At 42.9% G+C, this 17566-nt stretch overlaps 1 protein-coding gene across 2 annotated transcripts; it reads right to left on the bottom strand.

Annotated features, from left to right (window-relative positions):
* Positions 1-1116: 1116 nt before the first annotated feature.
* aaas (achalasia, adrenocortical insufficiency, alacrimia) lies at positions 1117-15394 on the bottom strand. Of its 2 annotated transcripts, XM_061809698.1 has the most exons (17): positions 15248-15394; positions 14925-15065; positions 13069-13199; positions 11670-11725; positions 11510-11601; positions 11388-11434; positions 9664-9762; positions 9432-9575; positions 8045-8165; positions 6566-6690; positions 4962-5022; positions 4779-4869; positions 2954-3035; positions 2816-2883; positions 1593-1665; positions 1410-1494; positions 1117-1346 (listed from the first exon to the last, which is right to left on the bottom strand). In XM_061809698.1, exons 2-17 carry the CDS (start codon positions 15033-15035, stop codon positions 1191-1193), a joined length of 1542 nt encoding a protein of 513 aa, XP_061665682.1. In that variant the 5' UTR covers positions 15036-15065; positions 15248-15394; the 3' UTR covers positions 1117-1190. The 2 variants fall into 2 exon arrangements, with proteins under 2 accessions (XP_061665682.1, XP_061665691.1); XM_061809707.1 differs by lacking the exon at positions 9432-9575.
* Between the last annotated feature and the right edge of the window lie 2172 nt (positions 15395-17566).

Raw genomic sequence — 17566 nt, forward strand, 5'->3', positions numbered from 1 at the left:
ATCGCAGGGCACATCGAGACAAACAGCAGCACTCACAATCAATTTAGAACTTCCAATGAAGGTTTTTGGGATGTGGGAGGAAACCGGAGTGCCCGGAGAAAATCCACGCAGGCATGAGGAGAACATGCAAACTCCACACAAGTGGGGCCGGGATTGAACCCGGGTCCCCAGGACTGTGAGGCCAACGCCTTACCAGCAGATCCACCGTGCCGCCTTAGATCTGTATATATACATACGTGCATATCTGGTGAGGTGTCCCGGGAAGGTCCCACCAGAAAGAGACCTTGGGGACGAACTAGGACACTTTGGAGAGACTATAACTCACGACTGGCCTGGGAAAGCCTGGGGATCCCTCCGGAAGAGCTGGAGGAAGGGAAGCCTGGGTATCCCGGTGTGACGGTCTGAGCGCTCCCAATGCTGAAAAGTCTCCTTGATATTATATTTTAGTATATATTAGTATAGTGCTCCAGGGAGAAGAGATGGCGAGGGTGGACGACGTCAAATACATGGAGTCAACAATCCAGAGCAATGGTGAGTGTGGTAAGGAAGTGAAGAAATGGGTCCAAGCGGGGTGGAACGGTTGGCGGAAGGTGTCTGGTGTGCTATGTGACAGAAGAGTCTCCGCTAGGATGAAGGGCAAAGTTTATAAAACAGTGGTCAGGCCGGCCATGATGTACGGATTAGAGACGGTGGCACCGAAGAGATGACAGGAAGCAGAAATGAAGATGTTGAGGCTCTCGCTCGGAGTGAGCCGGCTGGATAGGATTAGAAATGAGCTCATTAGAGGCAGAGCCAAAGTTGGATGATTTGGAGACAAGGTGAGAGAGAGCAGACTTCGATGCTTTGGACATGTCCAGAGGCGAGAGAGTGAGTATGTTGGTAGAAGGGTGCTGAGGATGGAGCTGCCAGGCAAAAGAGCGAGAGGAAGACCGAAGAAAAGATTGATGGATATTAGTGAGGGAGGACATGAGGACGGTGGGTGTTCGAGAGGAAGTTGCACGAGATCGGCTTAGATAGAAAAAGATGACACGCTGGGGCAACCTGTAACGGGACAAGCCGAAAGAAAGAAAAAAAGACAATAGAAAAATACCAGGCATCAGGGAACCCGTTTAAAAATGCATTCAACACATTTTATTGATTTATTGACAAACATGACGAAAAAAAAATACTTGTGACAATGTGATTGACAGTCATGACATGAGCTCAGTAAAGAGCGATTGATTGGCTAGGTCGGTATGATGTTCCTGAGGGCGTGGCAAAGACGGGCTTCCATTGAGCCCGGACCGGCCCATGTTGCCACTTAGGAAGTAGAAAGGAACATGACTGATTCTTCCCGTAGACCAACACTATTGAGGGGAAACACTTGATAAATGTCGAAATGGAATATGAGAATCAAGTGGATTACTGACCACAGTGAGCAGAGCTCCATGCTGAAAATTTGGGCGGAACTGCATGAGTCTTGGTTGTGCACCGGGATCCCCTTGAACAAAACCGCTATAAGGACAGGAGGGACAAACTCATATTAACATTCGGATACATTTCCTTTGAAACTGCAGCACACGTGAAATGCAAGCACAGATGGAAACACCTACCACGGCAAAAGTTCGAAGATGGGTTTCGTTCTGGTCTTAAACACGGGAATTATTGCAGGTTGCCCTGGACCACCTAAAAGGTCAGCAGTTAGTAACTGTCCGAAGTCATGTCGACAATACCTTATTACGGTTCATCTTTAGTTGGCAGTGTCCTGTGCAGAGTGTGATCATTATCTTGTCAACGTAATAAAGAAAATCTAAACTATCCACAGTCAATGTTGGGTTTTACAGCAGGGGTGCTCAATGTGTCGACAAGTTGATCACGAGGCAGTCATGGTCGATCGCGGGACGACAAAAGAGACGTATGTCAGCCAATGTTCCCTCTAATCTGCGCGCGTGCGCAGTTGTGCACCGCTGATGCAGTCTCCTCGCAGATATTCTGCATCGCGCACAAAAAAATCCAATGCAAATTGAAAGAATTACATACACTATTCAGTTTGTGGCATTTTGCAATGTGATTCGATGAATGAGGGATGACTGGTTGTTACATCCAATGGCACAAGTCACATACGTACTGTAAAAAATGAAAAGAAGAAGTCACTGGTTTCTTTTAGGCAGCACAAGGAACTTTCTCTAACAACGACCACTGCTCCTTTCCTAGTTTATCTTGTAACCCCCCGCCATGCTCTTAAAGACATACACTCATAATTATGCCGCCCATCAATGCGTTTTATAATGACCTCGTCCACCACCGCTGCTTTAATTAGCAACACAGTCTGGGCGACGTAGAGCAAAGACGAGCTAGACATGCTGCTTATGTTTACTTTTGATATTAATGGAGAAAGTTAAAAAAGAAATGTTGTTTTAAGATGAAACGACTCTCTGAGTATGTGAATAACTGAAGAAAAAGTGATTAAACTGGACGATATTTTCTCTTTTCCAAGTGGGAAACGTCTGGTCTGAAGCCAAAGTAGAAAGTCCAGGATGAGATGGTGTGTAATTTCAAATTCCACCCTGGCGCAGGCTGATCCAGAATGAAAGCATAGACTATACAGTGTAAAAAAAAAAAAAAAGCTAATTCTGGATTTTAAATGTAGGAGGCAACATAACATTGACCTTAAAACGGTTTGGGAGCATCATCATTATGCCACCCCCACCCCCCCTCCCGCGTTGTCGGTAGCTCACGAGAGCCTGGTTGCTTCAAAAGTAGATCTTGGGGTAAAAAAGTCTTGGCAGCCCTGTTCTACAGAATGAGGTTGGAAACAAGACAGATGTGCAAATACCTTTGAGAAGCACAGCAAGTCTTTCTCCTCTCGGATCCCACGTCAGAGACTGGATCTCTCCACCAACACTGCACGGATAAAATCCCACAATCACATACACTTTTTTTTTGTGCAAGCTTTTCAGATTACAGTTCTTACGTGACATCTCCCTCGGGTGTTTCAAATGTTGTCTGTGACAGGTCGGCCACCACTGATGCTGCTTGTGGCCCTTTTGACGTGCCTGATGTACAATAAAAGATTTTTAGGGACCCAAGGACACTAACAGATTGGGGTGATTAAAATTTGTCAGTATAGATCATCACTTTTGGAAAAATGCCACAATTGGTCAACTTTATTTTGTCTTTCATAAATTGCATCTAATATTGGTCAGTCTCTACGTGGCTTTGTCATTTTCACAAATAATAACCAATTGAATGTGTAGAAAATGGCTTGCTTTCTTTGATGATGCCATGTTAATACACAGCTCAACAAAAATACTTTTGGGGGATATTTTAAAAGGTGGCGGTTTAAGATGCCTGAGAATTCCCCCCAAGGGCAGTAATATGAATGCATATCTGTGTACAGTTTCCCCTCGTTATTCGCGGGGATTACATTCCTTACTAAATTTGTGAATAATTAATGCATTACCATGTTCCATATTTTTGCAATGCAGTGAGGAACAATTGCAATTTTACATTTGTGAGCAGAGGAAGCTGACATTGCCCCACACACTGCCAGTATAGGCAGGTCATTGCTGATGATGCTGGTCACACTCACGGTGTCACATTAAAACTAAAATGATCACACCACAGTAAACAGAATAGCATAAGCAGGCAAATAATAAAACAAAAGAATGACTGAAGAAATAATTGGCAAAACTCGCAGCAATCTTTGCGGCACTCCCAGCATGCAAACATCATTTAAAGTACAGTGATGCCTCGGTTCTCGACCACACTCCGTTCCAGAAAACAGTTCGAGAAGCGGTTTGTTCGAAAACCGAATCGATGTTTCCCATTACAATGAATGGCAAAAGAAATAATGCGTTCTAAGCCTAAAAAATTATTTTATTTTAAAGCATTTTTTTAGTTTTTCCTCATAATAAACTGCATGGTGGAAATACATGAATAGTTTAAATACTTTATATAATAAAATAATCTAAGAAATGTTTATTTTTTGCTTAAAATGTATGCTTTAGTAGTAGAGTACGCTAGGCTGGGAGTGCATTGCTGTATCTGTAGCGACTCGGCCCCCAGCCTTGTAATTTTTTTTTTTTTTTTTAAACAACAAATGTGCAGAATAACCTTAAACAAGCAACTTGCCTTCTTTGGAGCCATGATTGGGGGTTTACATGGTAGTCCTCGATAAGAAGAAAAACAACAGTCATTAATGGGACACATCTGTGCCGTGGGTGGGTCAACTGGTTGCGCCCCACGCATGATGTTATTTCCGGGTTTTTGTCGGGAATTCACAACAAAGCGCGTTGTGGTTCAGTTGGTCTGCCCGCGCGCAATACGGGGGCGTTTGAGTAACGATTTTCGTTTGAAAACAGAAGCAAAAACGATCTCAAAATTTTCCTTTGAAAACTGATTTCTTCGAAAACGGGGACGTTCGAGAACTGAGGCTTTACTGTACTTGTGCAGCAGAAAGATGAACCTGTCAAATTTACTGGTCGAATTATATTCCTCCCCTCACCTATGGTAACGAGCTGTGGGGTAATGAACGAAAGAAAAAGATTGCGACGACAAGAGGCAGAAATTTGCAGAAATGTTTCCATATGACATACTTTTCCAAAACTGGAAATGTATGGAATCAAATTCCATATGTTCCATGCATCTGTAGGAACCCCGATATAATGTACAGAACAAACTTAGCATTTTTCTTGAATTGAGGTTATGAACCAACATTAGTCACCAAATTGATTTGTGAAGACAATCGCATGGCACCAAATTAGTGACATTCTTACAAACTACCCCAATTTATATACCTGGTGTGTCAGTAAATGTGAGAGCGTAGATAACAGTTTCTCCCTGTACGGTGAAGAGAAGTCGGCTCCCATCCGGACTCCAGCAGCCAGACTAAACCCCAAAAAAAAAAAAAAAAAAAGTTTCTTTACAGTAACAAAACTTCGGAAATGTGGGCATCGTTGAAATGTGGTGGTAATTTTTACCTGGCAGCGACCCTTCTCACACGGCCAACGCTCACACGTCCACATTCTGGTCTCCCAGACCCTGAGGAATAATAAATTCATTTTGTGCACCTTGCATGCTAAACAACTATAATAGTGTGTATAAAAGTATCAACACCCTTGTTCAATTGACAGTTTTTAGTGATATAAAAAATGAAAAACATTGAACCGTAGTCACTGATGGTGTAGGGGCACACACACCTGACTTTGGTGCGGGCAGCGCGAGATTAATGGAAATTTCTGACTGGCGATCTTTCGTTCCGCCCCCTTAGCTACATTTGCTATGTCCCACAAGCTCCCAAAATGGCGACTGAACAGAACAGGTTTGAAGTGGATTCTCTAACGTGTATTCCAGATATTATTGCGGTATGTTTTTTGCCAAATGCCTCAGACTTGTCCAAGAGAGTTTTACAGAGAGGTCTCAACTATTTCATCCGAGGACATGTACACGGAATTAAGATTTTGGACGGAGCGGGATGCAATCTTAAATGTTGGCGATCGATGCAAAAAAAGTTTGAGGCCTCACAAACTTCATATTGAAATCCAACAGGATAAAATAGTGGAATAGTACTGCGCATGTAAAGCAGGGTGAGTACTTTTTGCTTGAAAAGATCACGAGTAATATAATATATTGTCGTCTTTATAAGTGAGTTAGGTTCGATTTTCTACATTTGCATCAGTACCGTAGCTTTTCTCAGGTGTTCAAATACTTATTTGCAGCTGTATCACACAAATAAATCGTTTGTAAAAAAAAAAAAAATCATACATTGTGATTTCTGTATTTTTCTTTTTAGATTATCTCTGTCACAGTTGACATGCACCTACGATGAAAATTTCAGAGCCCTGCATGATTTCTAAGTGGGAGAACTTGCAACACAGCAAGGTGTTCAAATACTTATTTTCTTCAGTGTATGTGACTGACTGGCGAAAAGTTCAGGGCGTAGGTCGCCTTTTGCCCGAAGTTAGCAGGCATGGGCTCCAGCACTCCCACAACCCTGATGAGGATAAGTGACTTGGAAAATGGATGGATGGAGAAATGGAACATCTAACCATTATGTGGCCTTTAATGGATACAATCTAAATTGGAGAAAATCAAAAAATATTTCAGAGCATAAGTAAAAAGTCAGGCTGCCACCAATTAAAGCTGAGCTCTGATTAACCGCAAATAAAAATTGAAGTAAAAGATGTTCTACTAGGCTTTTCCTGCCCTTCCTGGAGGTTTAGTGATAAAACTGACTTCCATTTCGATTAGTTCCTTCTAACTTGACTTCGGTCAACAAAAACAGTCCTACATCATGATGCTGTCAATGTATGAAGTTCTTTTGGTAATGAGCAGTGTTGTCTTTGCACCAAACGTATTTTTTGGAATTATGGCTCAATTTTGAATGCAATCAAGTTTGAACTTCCGGGCCATAATTCCAAACCGTAACACATTTTTAACACCACAAAAACTAGGATTTGAACGGAGTAGCGGTGTGTACAGCACATGTCGCATATTCACAGTATATTTGGTGAAAGGAATGTTTTCCAGCAATGTAGACATAACACCGTAAAGGATAGAAATGAGACTCAAATGAGACTTGAACCTGAAGAGAGCAGAAGGCGTTGAAGCAAGAAGGTGGCTCCCATCGGGGGACCACGACAGAAAGCTGACCCCGCCGCCTCCGATTCGCTGGAGGGCCACACAGCTCTCTGCTGCTACATCCCATACCTGGAAGAGATTATAGAAGCCAAATAAGATTTAAGGTAATTACAGTGAAGAAAATAAGTATTTGAACACCCTGCTATAGTGCAAGTTCTCCCTCTTAGAAATCACGGAGGGGTCTGAAATTGTCATCGTAGGTGCATGTCCACTGTGAGAAAGATCATCTCAAAAGAAAAATCCAGAAATCACAACGTATGATTTTTTTTAATTTATTTGTGTGATACAGCTGCAAATAAGTATTTAAACACCTGAGAAAACCAATGTTGATATTTGGTACAGTTGGCTTTGTTTGCAATTACAGAGGTCAAACGTTTCCTGTAGTTGTTCACCAGGTTTGCACACACTGCAGGAGGGATTTTGGCCCACTCCTCCACACAGGTTAGTGGAATTATGACCAGAAAGTTCCATTTTGGTCTCATCTGACCACAAAACCTCTGTATCATCCAGATGGTCATTGACAAACTTAAGACAGGCCTTGACATGTGCTGGTTTAAGCAGGGGAACCTTCCGTGCCGTGCATGATTTCAAACCATGACGTCTTATGTTGTATTACCAACAGTCGCCTTGGAAATGGTGTACATATAATACATGGAGTGGAGGTGGACTTTGAAAGGCGGACTAACAGGTCTTTGAGGGTCAGAATTCTAGCTGATAGACAGGTGTTCAAATACTTATTTCCCGCGATATCACACAAATACATTTCTAAAAAAATCTTACATTGTGATTTCTTGATTTTTCTTTTTCGATTATCTTTCTCACATGGGACATGCACCTACAATGAAAATTTCGGACCCCTCCATGAGTTCCAAGTGGAAGAACTTGCAATATAGCAGGGTGTTCAAATACTTATTTTCTTCACCGCGGCTTCATACGACAAAATACGTAACGGATTTCTCACTTATGTACCCATTTAATTGTCTTTAAGGCACAAGGATGTGTGTGGCTAGGGAGAAGTACTGCGTGGTCAGGCTATATGTGCAATGGAGCCACATAATATTTTGACCGCTCTCAATTTTTTCTTTTTCAGTCTCATTGCCTCATTTTTTTTTTTTAAATTCTGTGCCCTTGCTTTTACTTGGAAGTAAACTGGCAAAGTCTGGAGCCCAAGCCAGCGGACTTTTACATGGAAAAAGATGACATGCTGTGACGACCCCTAATGGGACAAGCCAAAAGGAAAAGAAGAAGAAACTGCACAAAACTAACAAGAGCGTCTGGAGTTTAATTTTATCATATCGTATTTATGGACACGAGGAAACGATTGACTTGAGCGTCAAATTTAACCCACGTAGGTCAAGGTGGTAACAGACTGACAATGTAGCAATTTCAGGAGATGATGCCAGTTTAGGGTAAAAGTTTTTACCATCATCGATGTGTCCATAGGCGAGGCCGACACGAGGAGGGAGCCGTTTGGTGACCAAGCAATGGAAGTGACTGGAGAGTGCCCGGGATGAGCTAAAACCTGTGCACATCCGGACGAAGGCCTGTTCAAGAGGAGGGAGGCACACACACAAGACATTTCATCGTGATGATGTACATTCCTCACGAGGACAAAATTCAAGTACCAGAAGTTAAACCATTCTGTTATTTGACCCTGGTAGAGCAAATGAGCAAATAGGTAAAGATGTACAGCAGTCACTCACATTTGAAAAATGTACGGCTGTGGTCAGTCATGCTCGCAGATATAAAGTTACAGGTGTGGTCCGCCGGTCATGCCCGCAGATATAAAGTTGCGGGTGTGATTAGGGATGGAATCTCAAGACCATAAAATAACTTACTGGATTTATATAATACAATTGTAAATTAAAAATAAAATAATCAAATACATAACTAAAATAGAAGAAAAAAAATTTCAATCAGAAATTATCATTTCCAATTTCAACTGATATTAGTAGAACATGATATAAAACGGTATTTAAAAAATTTTCATCAATAAAAGTTCTTGATCTGGCAAACTTTATCTGAAGAAAAGTTAAATGTCAAGGAATTACCACGAACAGTCTATACCCGCAATATTTTGAAAATACTGAAAGTTTAGTTCAACATAATCGGCGTCAGTGGCAACAAGCTAGCGATACATTGTAACAAACATTCCTGTCAGCAATCGTGATGTATCGTTATGATCTAGCGTAATTCACGGCGGTATCTATTGTCAATCCATTGTTGAAAGATAGCAGTAGATGATCTATATCTTCCTAAAGCATGTAGAAAAGAAAAGTTTTCAACTTCAAGATAACGCGTACCACGGGGTAAATGACCGTTCGCATTCAGATATATGGACAGACTAGTCTAACGTTAGAACTTAGATCAAGTCAAAGTAAATCACAATCTCATACTTATGATTGTTAGACACTTAAACATTACCTGTGTTATATCCCAGAAATGTTTTCAGTGTAACTGAATTTCCTTTGACATGGCTCGTGATGTCGATGACTTTCGATGTAAATTCGCTCGCAGTACGTGAAGCAGCTGTGAACATGCGCTTTTGGCCTAACTTCTGAACATGCGCAGAACGGTTAACTTGCATTTCCTGTTTCCGGGTGAATATTGATTGTTTAGGAGCAGGTTTTTTTAGTTAACAATGTTTGTGAAATAAACACGTAAATTAATGTCTAGACGACACAAAATAAGCAACGTCTTTCAATATCTAAGTATTTCTACTCGAAACAAATTTTACGCGAGTGATTTTTTTGTGCTTGACTGTAGATTTCCGAGGGCGATCACGCTCGTCAATTTGACCATGAACCTGCCTGGTGGACAATGAGCAAGGGTCCACATGCCAGACCAGTAAACAGTTCTGGCAAGCCACGGCCAGTCCAGAGGCACACAGCGGCTTCCACTGCACTGCTGCCACGCTCCTCTGGAGACGGTGCTTCAGGGTGGGAGTCGTAGCGCTAAGTTAATACAAACAAAATTGGCCGTCAAATCGGAGCAAAACCTTCACTGTCTCTGAAAATGTTACAAGCAACGGAGGCAGATTACCTTTTGGGATTGTAAATCTTAATTGAGTCATCCAAAAGGGCAACAGCAAACTTGTCAGTATGAGGATGCCAGGCAAAGGCTCGCACCACGCAGTCTGACCTGGCAAAATAGAACACGCACAGACACACACATATTGAACAGATTTTTCACTCATTTTCTAGATTAACTCAATCATAAAGCTTGAGTGCTGAAAACTGAGATAAATTGTTGCAAGTCAAAGAGGGTTAAGACTTTTTAACTGTTTAACTAACACTTTCCACAGTATATTTAAATACGAAAGTTAATTGTTTTGCCTTGTCGTGTGTCTTTTGACATCAGTCTATCCATTTTCCGAGCTGCTTATCCACACAAGGGGACAAGGGAGTGATGGAGCCTATCACAGCTGTCAAAGGTCAGGAGGCGGGGTACACCCTGAACTGGTTGCCAGCCAATCGCAGGGCACAACGAGACAAACAGTCGCACTCACAATCACACCTTGAGGCAATTTAGAGTGTCCAATTAATGTTGCATGTTTTGGGGATGTGGGAGGAAACCAGAGTGCCCGGAGAAACCCCCCCCCCGCAGGCACGGAGAAAACATGCCAAGTCCGCACAGGGGGGGGGGGGGCCGGTATTTGAACCCCGGTCCTCAGAACTGTAAGGCAGACGTTCGAATCAGTCGGCTGCCATTGAAATGCTCCCACACACCGCAAGTCAAAAGTACGAATCCTGTCTTGATGCGAGCCAATCGGAGGCAGAGTCGGGTGGGATCCATAATGGTATTCTGAAGTGTTCCTGAGCACATGTTACAAAATTATTTTTTTAAAAAAACACATGTGCCCCCCGCTAGGAATCGAATGTCACCAAGCATTCAAGCAATGTTGGTTTTCGCCCTTGCTGCTTGTGGTTTCTCCAGATTTACAGAATCTTTTCACTATAAAATGCACTGAAAATGATGAAATTCACTACATTTCTTTCAATTGTACATTGACAAACATTGTTCTTAAACTGGATTATTTGTTCTCACAGATGTTGCCAAAGTGGTTAGATTGCCCTGTCCTTGTGCGAGAAGAACTGAGGTTTTTAGAGATGCTCTTTTTTTATACCCGCTCAGGACATACTCAACTTCATTTAACCTGTTCAACCCCCCCACGTGGGTGCCCCACTATTTGGAAAGGACATTTCGAAACATTTCAGCGGACACAAACTAATTTTATACAAATGTAAAACAAGATAAATAAACGTGATGGAACAGTCATCATGGCGGCACGGTGGCTAAACTGGTAAAACGTTGGCCTCAGAGTTCTGAGGTCCCGAGTTCCATTCCGGACCCACCTGTGTGGAGTTTTGCATGCTCTCCCCGTGCCTGCGTGGGTTTTCTACGGGCACTCCATTTTGTGCCCACATTCCAAAAACATGCAACATTAATTGGACACTCTAAATTGCCCCTAGGTATGACTGATTACTCTCGATGTGTGCAGCGATTGGCTGGCAACCAGTTCAGGGTGTACCCCAATCCTGCCCGTTGACAGCTGGGATAGGTTCCAGCACTCCCCGCGACCCTCGTGAGGATAAGTGGCAAAGAAAATGGATGGATGGATGGAATAGTCGTCATATATTTCATATGGCCCTAAAATGACTGGGGGAAAAAAATGAAAAGGACCCTACTCAGACATGGGTTCTCCTCCCCTCCTACCTTCATCTGTGTGGTTTTAGCCAAATATCGGCCTGATAGTTGTCACTCACCAATTCAGCACTTGTGAAAATTCTGCGATCATGTCCTCGCTGCTCAACTGCAGACCACAGGACAAATAAAAGCAAATTTCAATGTCACGCAACATTGCATTGCATTATGAGGCAGCGCTTACTGTGAGATGGGGAAACAAGGAGCTATGAAAGGAAGAGATCCTCTGCAGCAAAGCCAGGATGCAGCCGGTACTCACAGACAACCATTTGGGCACTGTAGGAGATAAAAATAGACGACTGAATGTTACTGTACATGTCAATCACTTATAATGACTTACGCACCCTCTTCACCGGAATTACTGATTTCATTCAGTAGTCCTGTAAAACCAGCATCCCGCCTAAAGGAAAAAGAAAGAAGCTTGTTTGACAGATGTGTCCAAATAATGATCGGGCGATGACGTACAAACCCAGTTGCAATGAAAACGGGACATTGTTAAAAATAAAAACAGTATACAGTGATGCCTCTGTTCTCGACCAAAATCTTTCCGGAAAACGGTTCGAAAAGCGAATTGTTCGAAAACTGAATCAATGTTTCCCATTACAATGAATGGAAAAAGAAATAATGCGTTCCAAGCCTAAAAAATTAGGCTTTTTAAAGTTTTTTTTTTTTTTTTTTTTTTTAGCTTTTCCTGATAATAAACTGCATAGTAGAAATACATGTATACTTTAAATACTTGTATAGTAAAATAATTCAAAACATTTATTTTTTACTTAAAATATATGCTTTGCCACCACTCCCTGCTTTTTTGGAACATGTCGCAGCCATAAAATTGTAAGTTAATGACTATTTGTGGAAAAACAACAGTTTATCCGTTTGAACATTCAATATATTGTCTTTGTACTGTATTCAATTAAATATAAGTTGAAAATTATTTGCAAATCATTGCATTTTGTTTTTAATTATGTTTAACACAACGCCCCAAATCAATTTCAATGGAATTGGGTTTGTACTTCAAATCAAAATACAGCTACAATAATAACTTCAAAGTTTAACTCTACCATGCAGTTCTAATCCAAAAACGCAATTTGTGAATAATGCGCACCTATGTATAATACACACCCCAAAAGTTGACCACAAAATTCTGGAAAACACTTTCCCTCGTGTATAATGCTTTTTCTATTGTTTTACAAAGCATGATTTTGCTTTTAGGCATGTGATCAAAACAAAGTACAGTATTATCTTTAGTTTGTTCGTTTTGGCTAAGAATTTCTCAAAAGCACTATTTGAACATGTAATACTTGATTATTCACTTGCTCTTATTTTGAAGTTCACAGTCCTACTTTTATTTCGTAAATGGGAAAGCACAGCTGTGCTCATTTTTTTGTATTAAAATGAAAGTATACTCCTCTCTCATACCTCTACGTGGTGGAGGCATATTGGAAAGAAAGGGTACAGCTTTTTCATAACTTTTAGATGGTGGCATTAATTTATAAAATGTGAAAGCATTCTTCATTTTCCCTTATACCTATGTATAATGCACACTATTGACTTTTGACATTTTTTTTCCCCCAACAAAACACTGAGACACACCACTTCCGGAACTAGAAATCATGTATCTACGCAGTTTCTTCAAAACATTCCAGAAATAAAAACCCTGTCACTGCCAAGCCGTGCATTCAAAACTGTGTTCCCATTGTGTCATTATTCAGGGTTTCACCATGCGCTGAGCAATGTGCGTACCAAGCTGCTGCACTCCTCATCCACAACGTCTCAGAGTGGTCCAGAAAGGCCGCCTTACTGCTGCTGCTCTCAGTACGACTGTGAGGCTTCAGGGACTCTCGAGCGAAGTACAAACTCTGAGGACTTGACTCCTGTGGAGAACATTTATTACAACCATGAGATGAAACACAAACCAGCATTTCATAGTGCATTAAATAAAAATTAACACCTTAATAATTGCACCAAATATTTGTTGAGCACCTGCTATTTTGTTGTAATAAATACAGTAATTCAAATTCAATACGTATGTCTAACACCAATAATTCCAAACCGCTGTGGTGTGGCGTATTAGTGCGCCATAAGAGATCAGGTGTGCTTTAGGAAATAATCCAATTTGACTCAATTGGTCAAATAAACAAACAAATAAATACAAAACAAAACAAAAAAAAAACAATAGAAATTGTGTATCTTTGGTCATCTATCAATGCCAGTACTGTTTAGTGACAGGACTTGTATTTGATACTTGTTCAATGTACATTGAGTATGTTTAAAATTATTCTTGTCGGGTAACGTATTCTAATCAGTCAGGTCAAACCAACATTACAACATGACTGGACTTACTGAAATTAAGTTACTTAATAGTAATGAAATTCCTTCACACAAAATTTGAACTTCAGAGCAGGAGTCAGCAGAACACAAGCATGTTTCTATACAACCGCCAGTGCTAGCAATAGCTTGGTGGGCTGTTTTAACGTTTTGTTGCCTGCTTACGAGCGGTATCGTATTGAAAGTACTTTAGCATACCTCAAGCAAGCCTTTCATGAAAGTCCTCCCCTTTCCTAAGCACCAGTGACCACCAACACAGATCCAGATGCAAGTGTTCAAGTTGTCCAAAACTATGATTACGGCATACCCCCATCAACCCCAGCAAAAACACATCGGCTCTATAAGTTACATGTGAATGGTAAGTTCTGCAATTAAACCAGCGATTTTCACCCAATGATTTACATCGTTTGCGTCGTTTTCCACATAAAAAGTGTCATACAACCCATATCCGTCCTTCAACCAATGATATCCTTTACTTTATCTTCTTTTCCTTTCAACTTGTCCCGATTAGGGGTCGCCACAGCGTGTCATCTTTGTCCATCTAAGGCTAGCTTTTGCATCTTCCTCTCTAACACCCACTGTCCTCCTGTCTTCCCTCACAACATCCATCAACCTTTTTTTTGGTCTTCCTCTCGCTCTTTTGCCCGGCAGCTCCATCCTCAGCAACCTTCTACCGATATACTCACTCTCTTGCCTCTGGCCATGTTGAAACTATCGAAATCTGCTCTTTCGGACCTTGTCTCCCAAACATCCAACTTTGGCTGTCCCTCTTATGAGCTCATTTCTAATCCTATCCAACCTGCTCACTCCGAGGGAAAACTTCAACATCTTAATTTCCGCTTCCTGTTGTCTCTTTAGTGCCACTCTTCTGTCACATAACACACCAGACACCTTCCGCCAGCTGTTCCAACCTGCTTGGACCAGTTTCTTCACTTCCTTACCACATTCACCATTGCTCTGGATTGTTGACCCCAATTATTTGAAGACATCCACCCTTCCTATCTCTTCTCCCTGTAGCCTCACTTTTTCCCCTTCCACCCCTTTCATCCATTCACATATATTCTGTATTGCTTTACTGTGGTTATACAGGTGGCTTGTAATGTTTGTAATATACTACACCTATAATGTGGAAGTTACCTCTGTTAGTATATACATGGGAATGGTGCACAGGAATGTTTTTTTTTTTTTCAATGTGTTAATTGTCCAATGATTTGCTATTGCTTGCGCTGATTAAACTAAGTTAGCTTAGGTTAGACTTGACTAGACGAGACCTGTTGTAGCCGATCCTCCACGTTGGTCCCCGCCAGGAGCTCGTTATTAGACTCGCACAGGGTCGTGTGTCCGCTGGGGAGGGGAGGAGGGAACAAAGCCAAAGAGCACATCTTTTGGAGGGAGGCAGGGGAGGACAAAGCCTGAAGTACAAATAAAAAATGCAACGGTTTGTTAGAACCCGGACTCCCCACTGTCGATGTGTTGTTGACAGTGTCGTGCAGTAGCTAATGCTACTGCTAGCAGGCGAATTGTTGCCAAATAAAAAGTCGCACGCTTCCTGTAACAATATTTGTTCTTTGCTATAACAAGACATTCAAATTACCTTTTGCCAAGTCAAATATTTGACGAATGTAAACTTGACACTTCGCTATTTGACGCTTGAACTGCTTGAATCCCGCCGGGGAAACTACGGGTCCCCAAGAAGTACAAACCCGAGTCCGCAACATTTGCAATCCTGCACACTCGTGCTGCCCTCTTCAGGAAAGGGGTTCGCATTCCATAACAATTTTCCCAAAAGACAATGTCGAGTCCACTAATCCACTAAATAAAAAAATTAAACGAATACACTATACTCTAGTTATTCTGTATAAAATATATCTCGCAAGTAGCACGGTGTGGTTCTGTGATCCAATCTACGTTCTGACCTGCCTGCGTTGACTTTGCCCAATTTCTCCGTCCTTGTGTGGGTTTTCTTCACATACTCCGTCCAGCTTCCTCATACCGTCCTGCAAACATCCATGTTAGGTCAAATGAAGACTGTAATTTGTCCCCAGATGTCAGTGACTGTGTGTATTTAACGTTTCTTTGTACTGATTCAGTTTACTTTAATCAAGTTTCCATCTTACAAATCGCATTATTTTCAAATGCATTTGTATCCTTGGTGCAACCGTTTAATTTTGCTGTGTGTTTGAAAGGTGGTCTGCCTCGACCCAGCCTCTCCCACGCCGGACAGAATTAACAGAGTCGTCCTTTTGTTTAGGCAGACTGGCTGAAAGGACGCTGGCTGCCAAAGAGTGCTTGGAAGCAGAAAAGTACCAATACTGTACTTCATTCTAGACCTGAGCAGATTTTCACGTACTGTATCTGCCATGAGGCAAACCAAAACACGATGATCCACGATGATAGTAGAGCAGCGCCCCCTCGCGGCACACCGCGTCACCTCCGTGACGTCAATTCAGCACTGGGAGTGAGACAGCTCCCAAACCCCCCCACGCAAACCCAGCGCGCCTGCACGTCGCATGGGTTCTCGGCTATCGATACACATTCGCCCGCTGGGATCCGTCCCGGCGACGTAAAACCGCCGGAGTACGGGCCGGGAAAGAGAAGAGACGGACGGGAGAGGGGGGGGGGTGGGGGGTTGAGGGGAACGAGTGGCTGCTCATCGTGAGGATACCACAACGCGGAGCCCACCCTTTTACTTGACAACGCGACAACAAGCAGACAAACGGTATGGGAATGTCACACTAGCCGCTTAAACGCGAGAGAAGCTCAAGGTCTGCAAGACCAGCGCGAGCTTTTCCGCGTGATGCTGACGCCACGCGAACAAAACTGATGCCGTCGAAGGGACCATCGACAATTGATGCTCGCGGGTCGTATGCGCGCGACGATCGTTTGCGCCGGCGCCAGCGTTGAGCAAACGGACCGTCGCTGCGGCACTTTCACTTGGCACGCAGCGTAGTAGCTTTGCAGTGCACGCTGCACGTCGGCCGCTGAGTGTCAACATCACATCCTCGGTTATTTTAAGATCGAGCTTCCTGCATGCATGCGTGCATGGGCTCTCTCTCGCGCGCGCGCGTGCGCCTATCACAGGCCCGCTGATTGTTTATTGCCTGAATTTCCGCGCTCCGCTTTTCCGCCGCGGTGCAGTCCAAGACAAGGAGCCGCTGCGGGATCCGCCGGATGAAAATGGGCACATGCGCCCACCACCCCCACCCCGTTCTCTCCCTGTACACAAACAGCCTCGCTGGGGGGGGGGGGAAGCTGGGGGGTGGGGGTGGGGGGTTATGCAATTCATCATTTTCCAAGCATGCACGCACTACTTGAGACTTGTTGTATGGCGGGAGACGTTCGGGTCGCGGGGGTGTTGTGTGCAGTAGTTTTCAGTCAAGTGCAGGTAACGGACGAAGCGGCACGGCCGTGCTTTCGTCGACTCATTCATAAAGCCCATTTCCACTCTGGTTGATGGCTCCACCACCTCCCATTCATAGGCAGCAAAATGAGGACTTTCCGACAGAGCTTTTAGTTTTTCCTTTTTGGAAATGGGTGATTCGACTGAAGCCTGGCAGTTTGCCCAAATGATACTTAGTCTGCATTTTTTTTTCTCTCAATCCATTCATTTTCTCTCAGATGCGCGTCCTCTTTTGGGGGGGATAGATGAGCTCGAGCCTGGCCCAGCTGACAAGAGACACGGTGTACCTTGTGTGCGCACTGGGTATACAAACAACGAGGGTACTCAATGAACTCCGTGTATGCACGTTGTTAGAATGTCAGAGGAGGAAACCGTGGAAAGCCCACGCAAGCACAGTGAGGACACTTAAACTCCACGCAGGAGGGCTGGCATTTGAACCCAAAACCTCTTGACCATAAGACAAACATGCTAACTGTTATGGTACCACCACACCTGGCAAACAAGTTTTTTCCC

The sequence above is a fragment of the Syngnathoides biaculeatus genome, chromosome 2 (assembly GCF_019802595.1).
Source record: "Syngnathoides biaculeatus isolate LvHL_M chromosome 2, ASM1980259v1, whole genome shotgun sequence".
Classification (NCBI taxonomy): domain Eukaryota; kingdom Metazoa; phylum Chordata; class Actinopteri; order Syngnathiformes; family Syngnathidae; genus Syngnathoides; species Syngnathoides biaculeatus.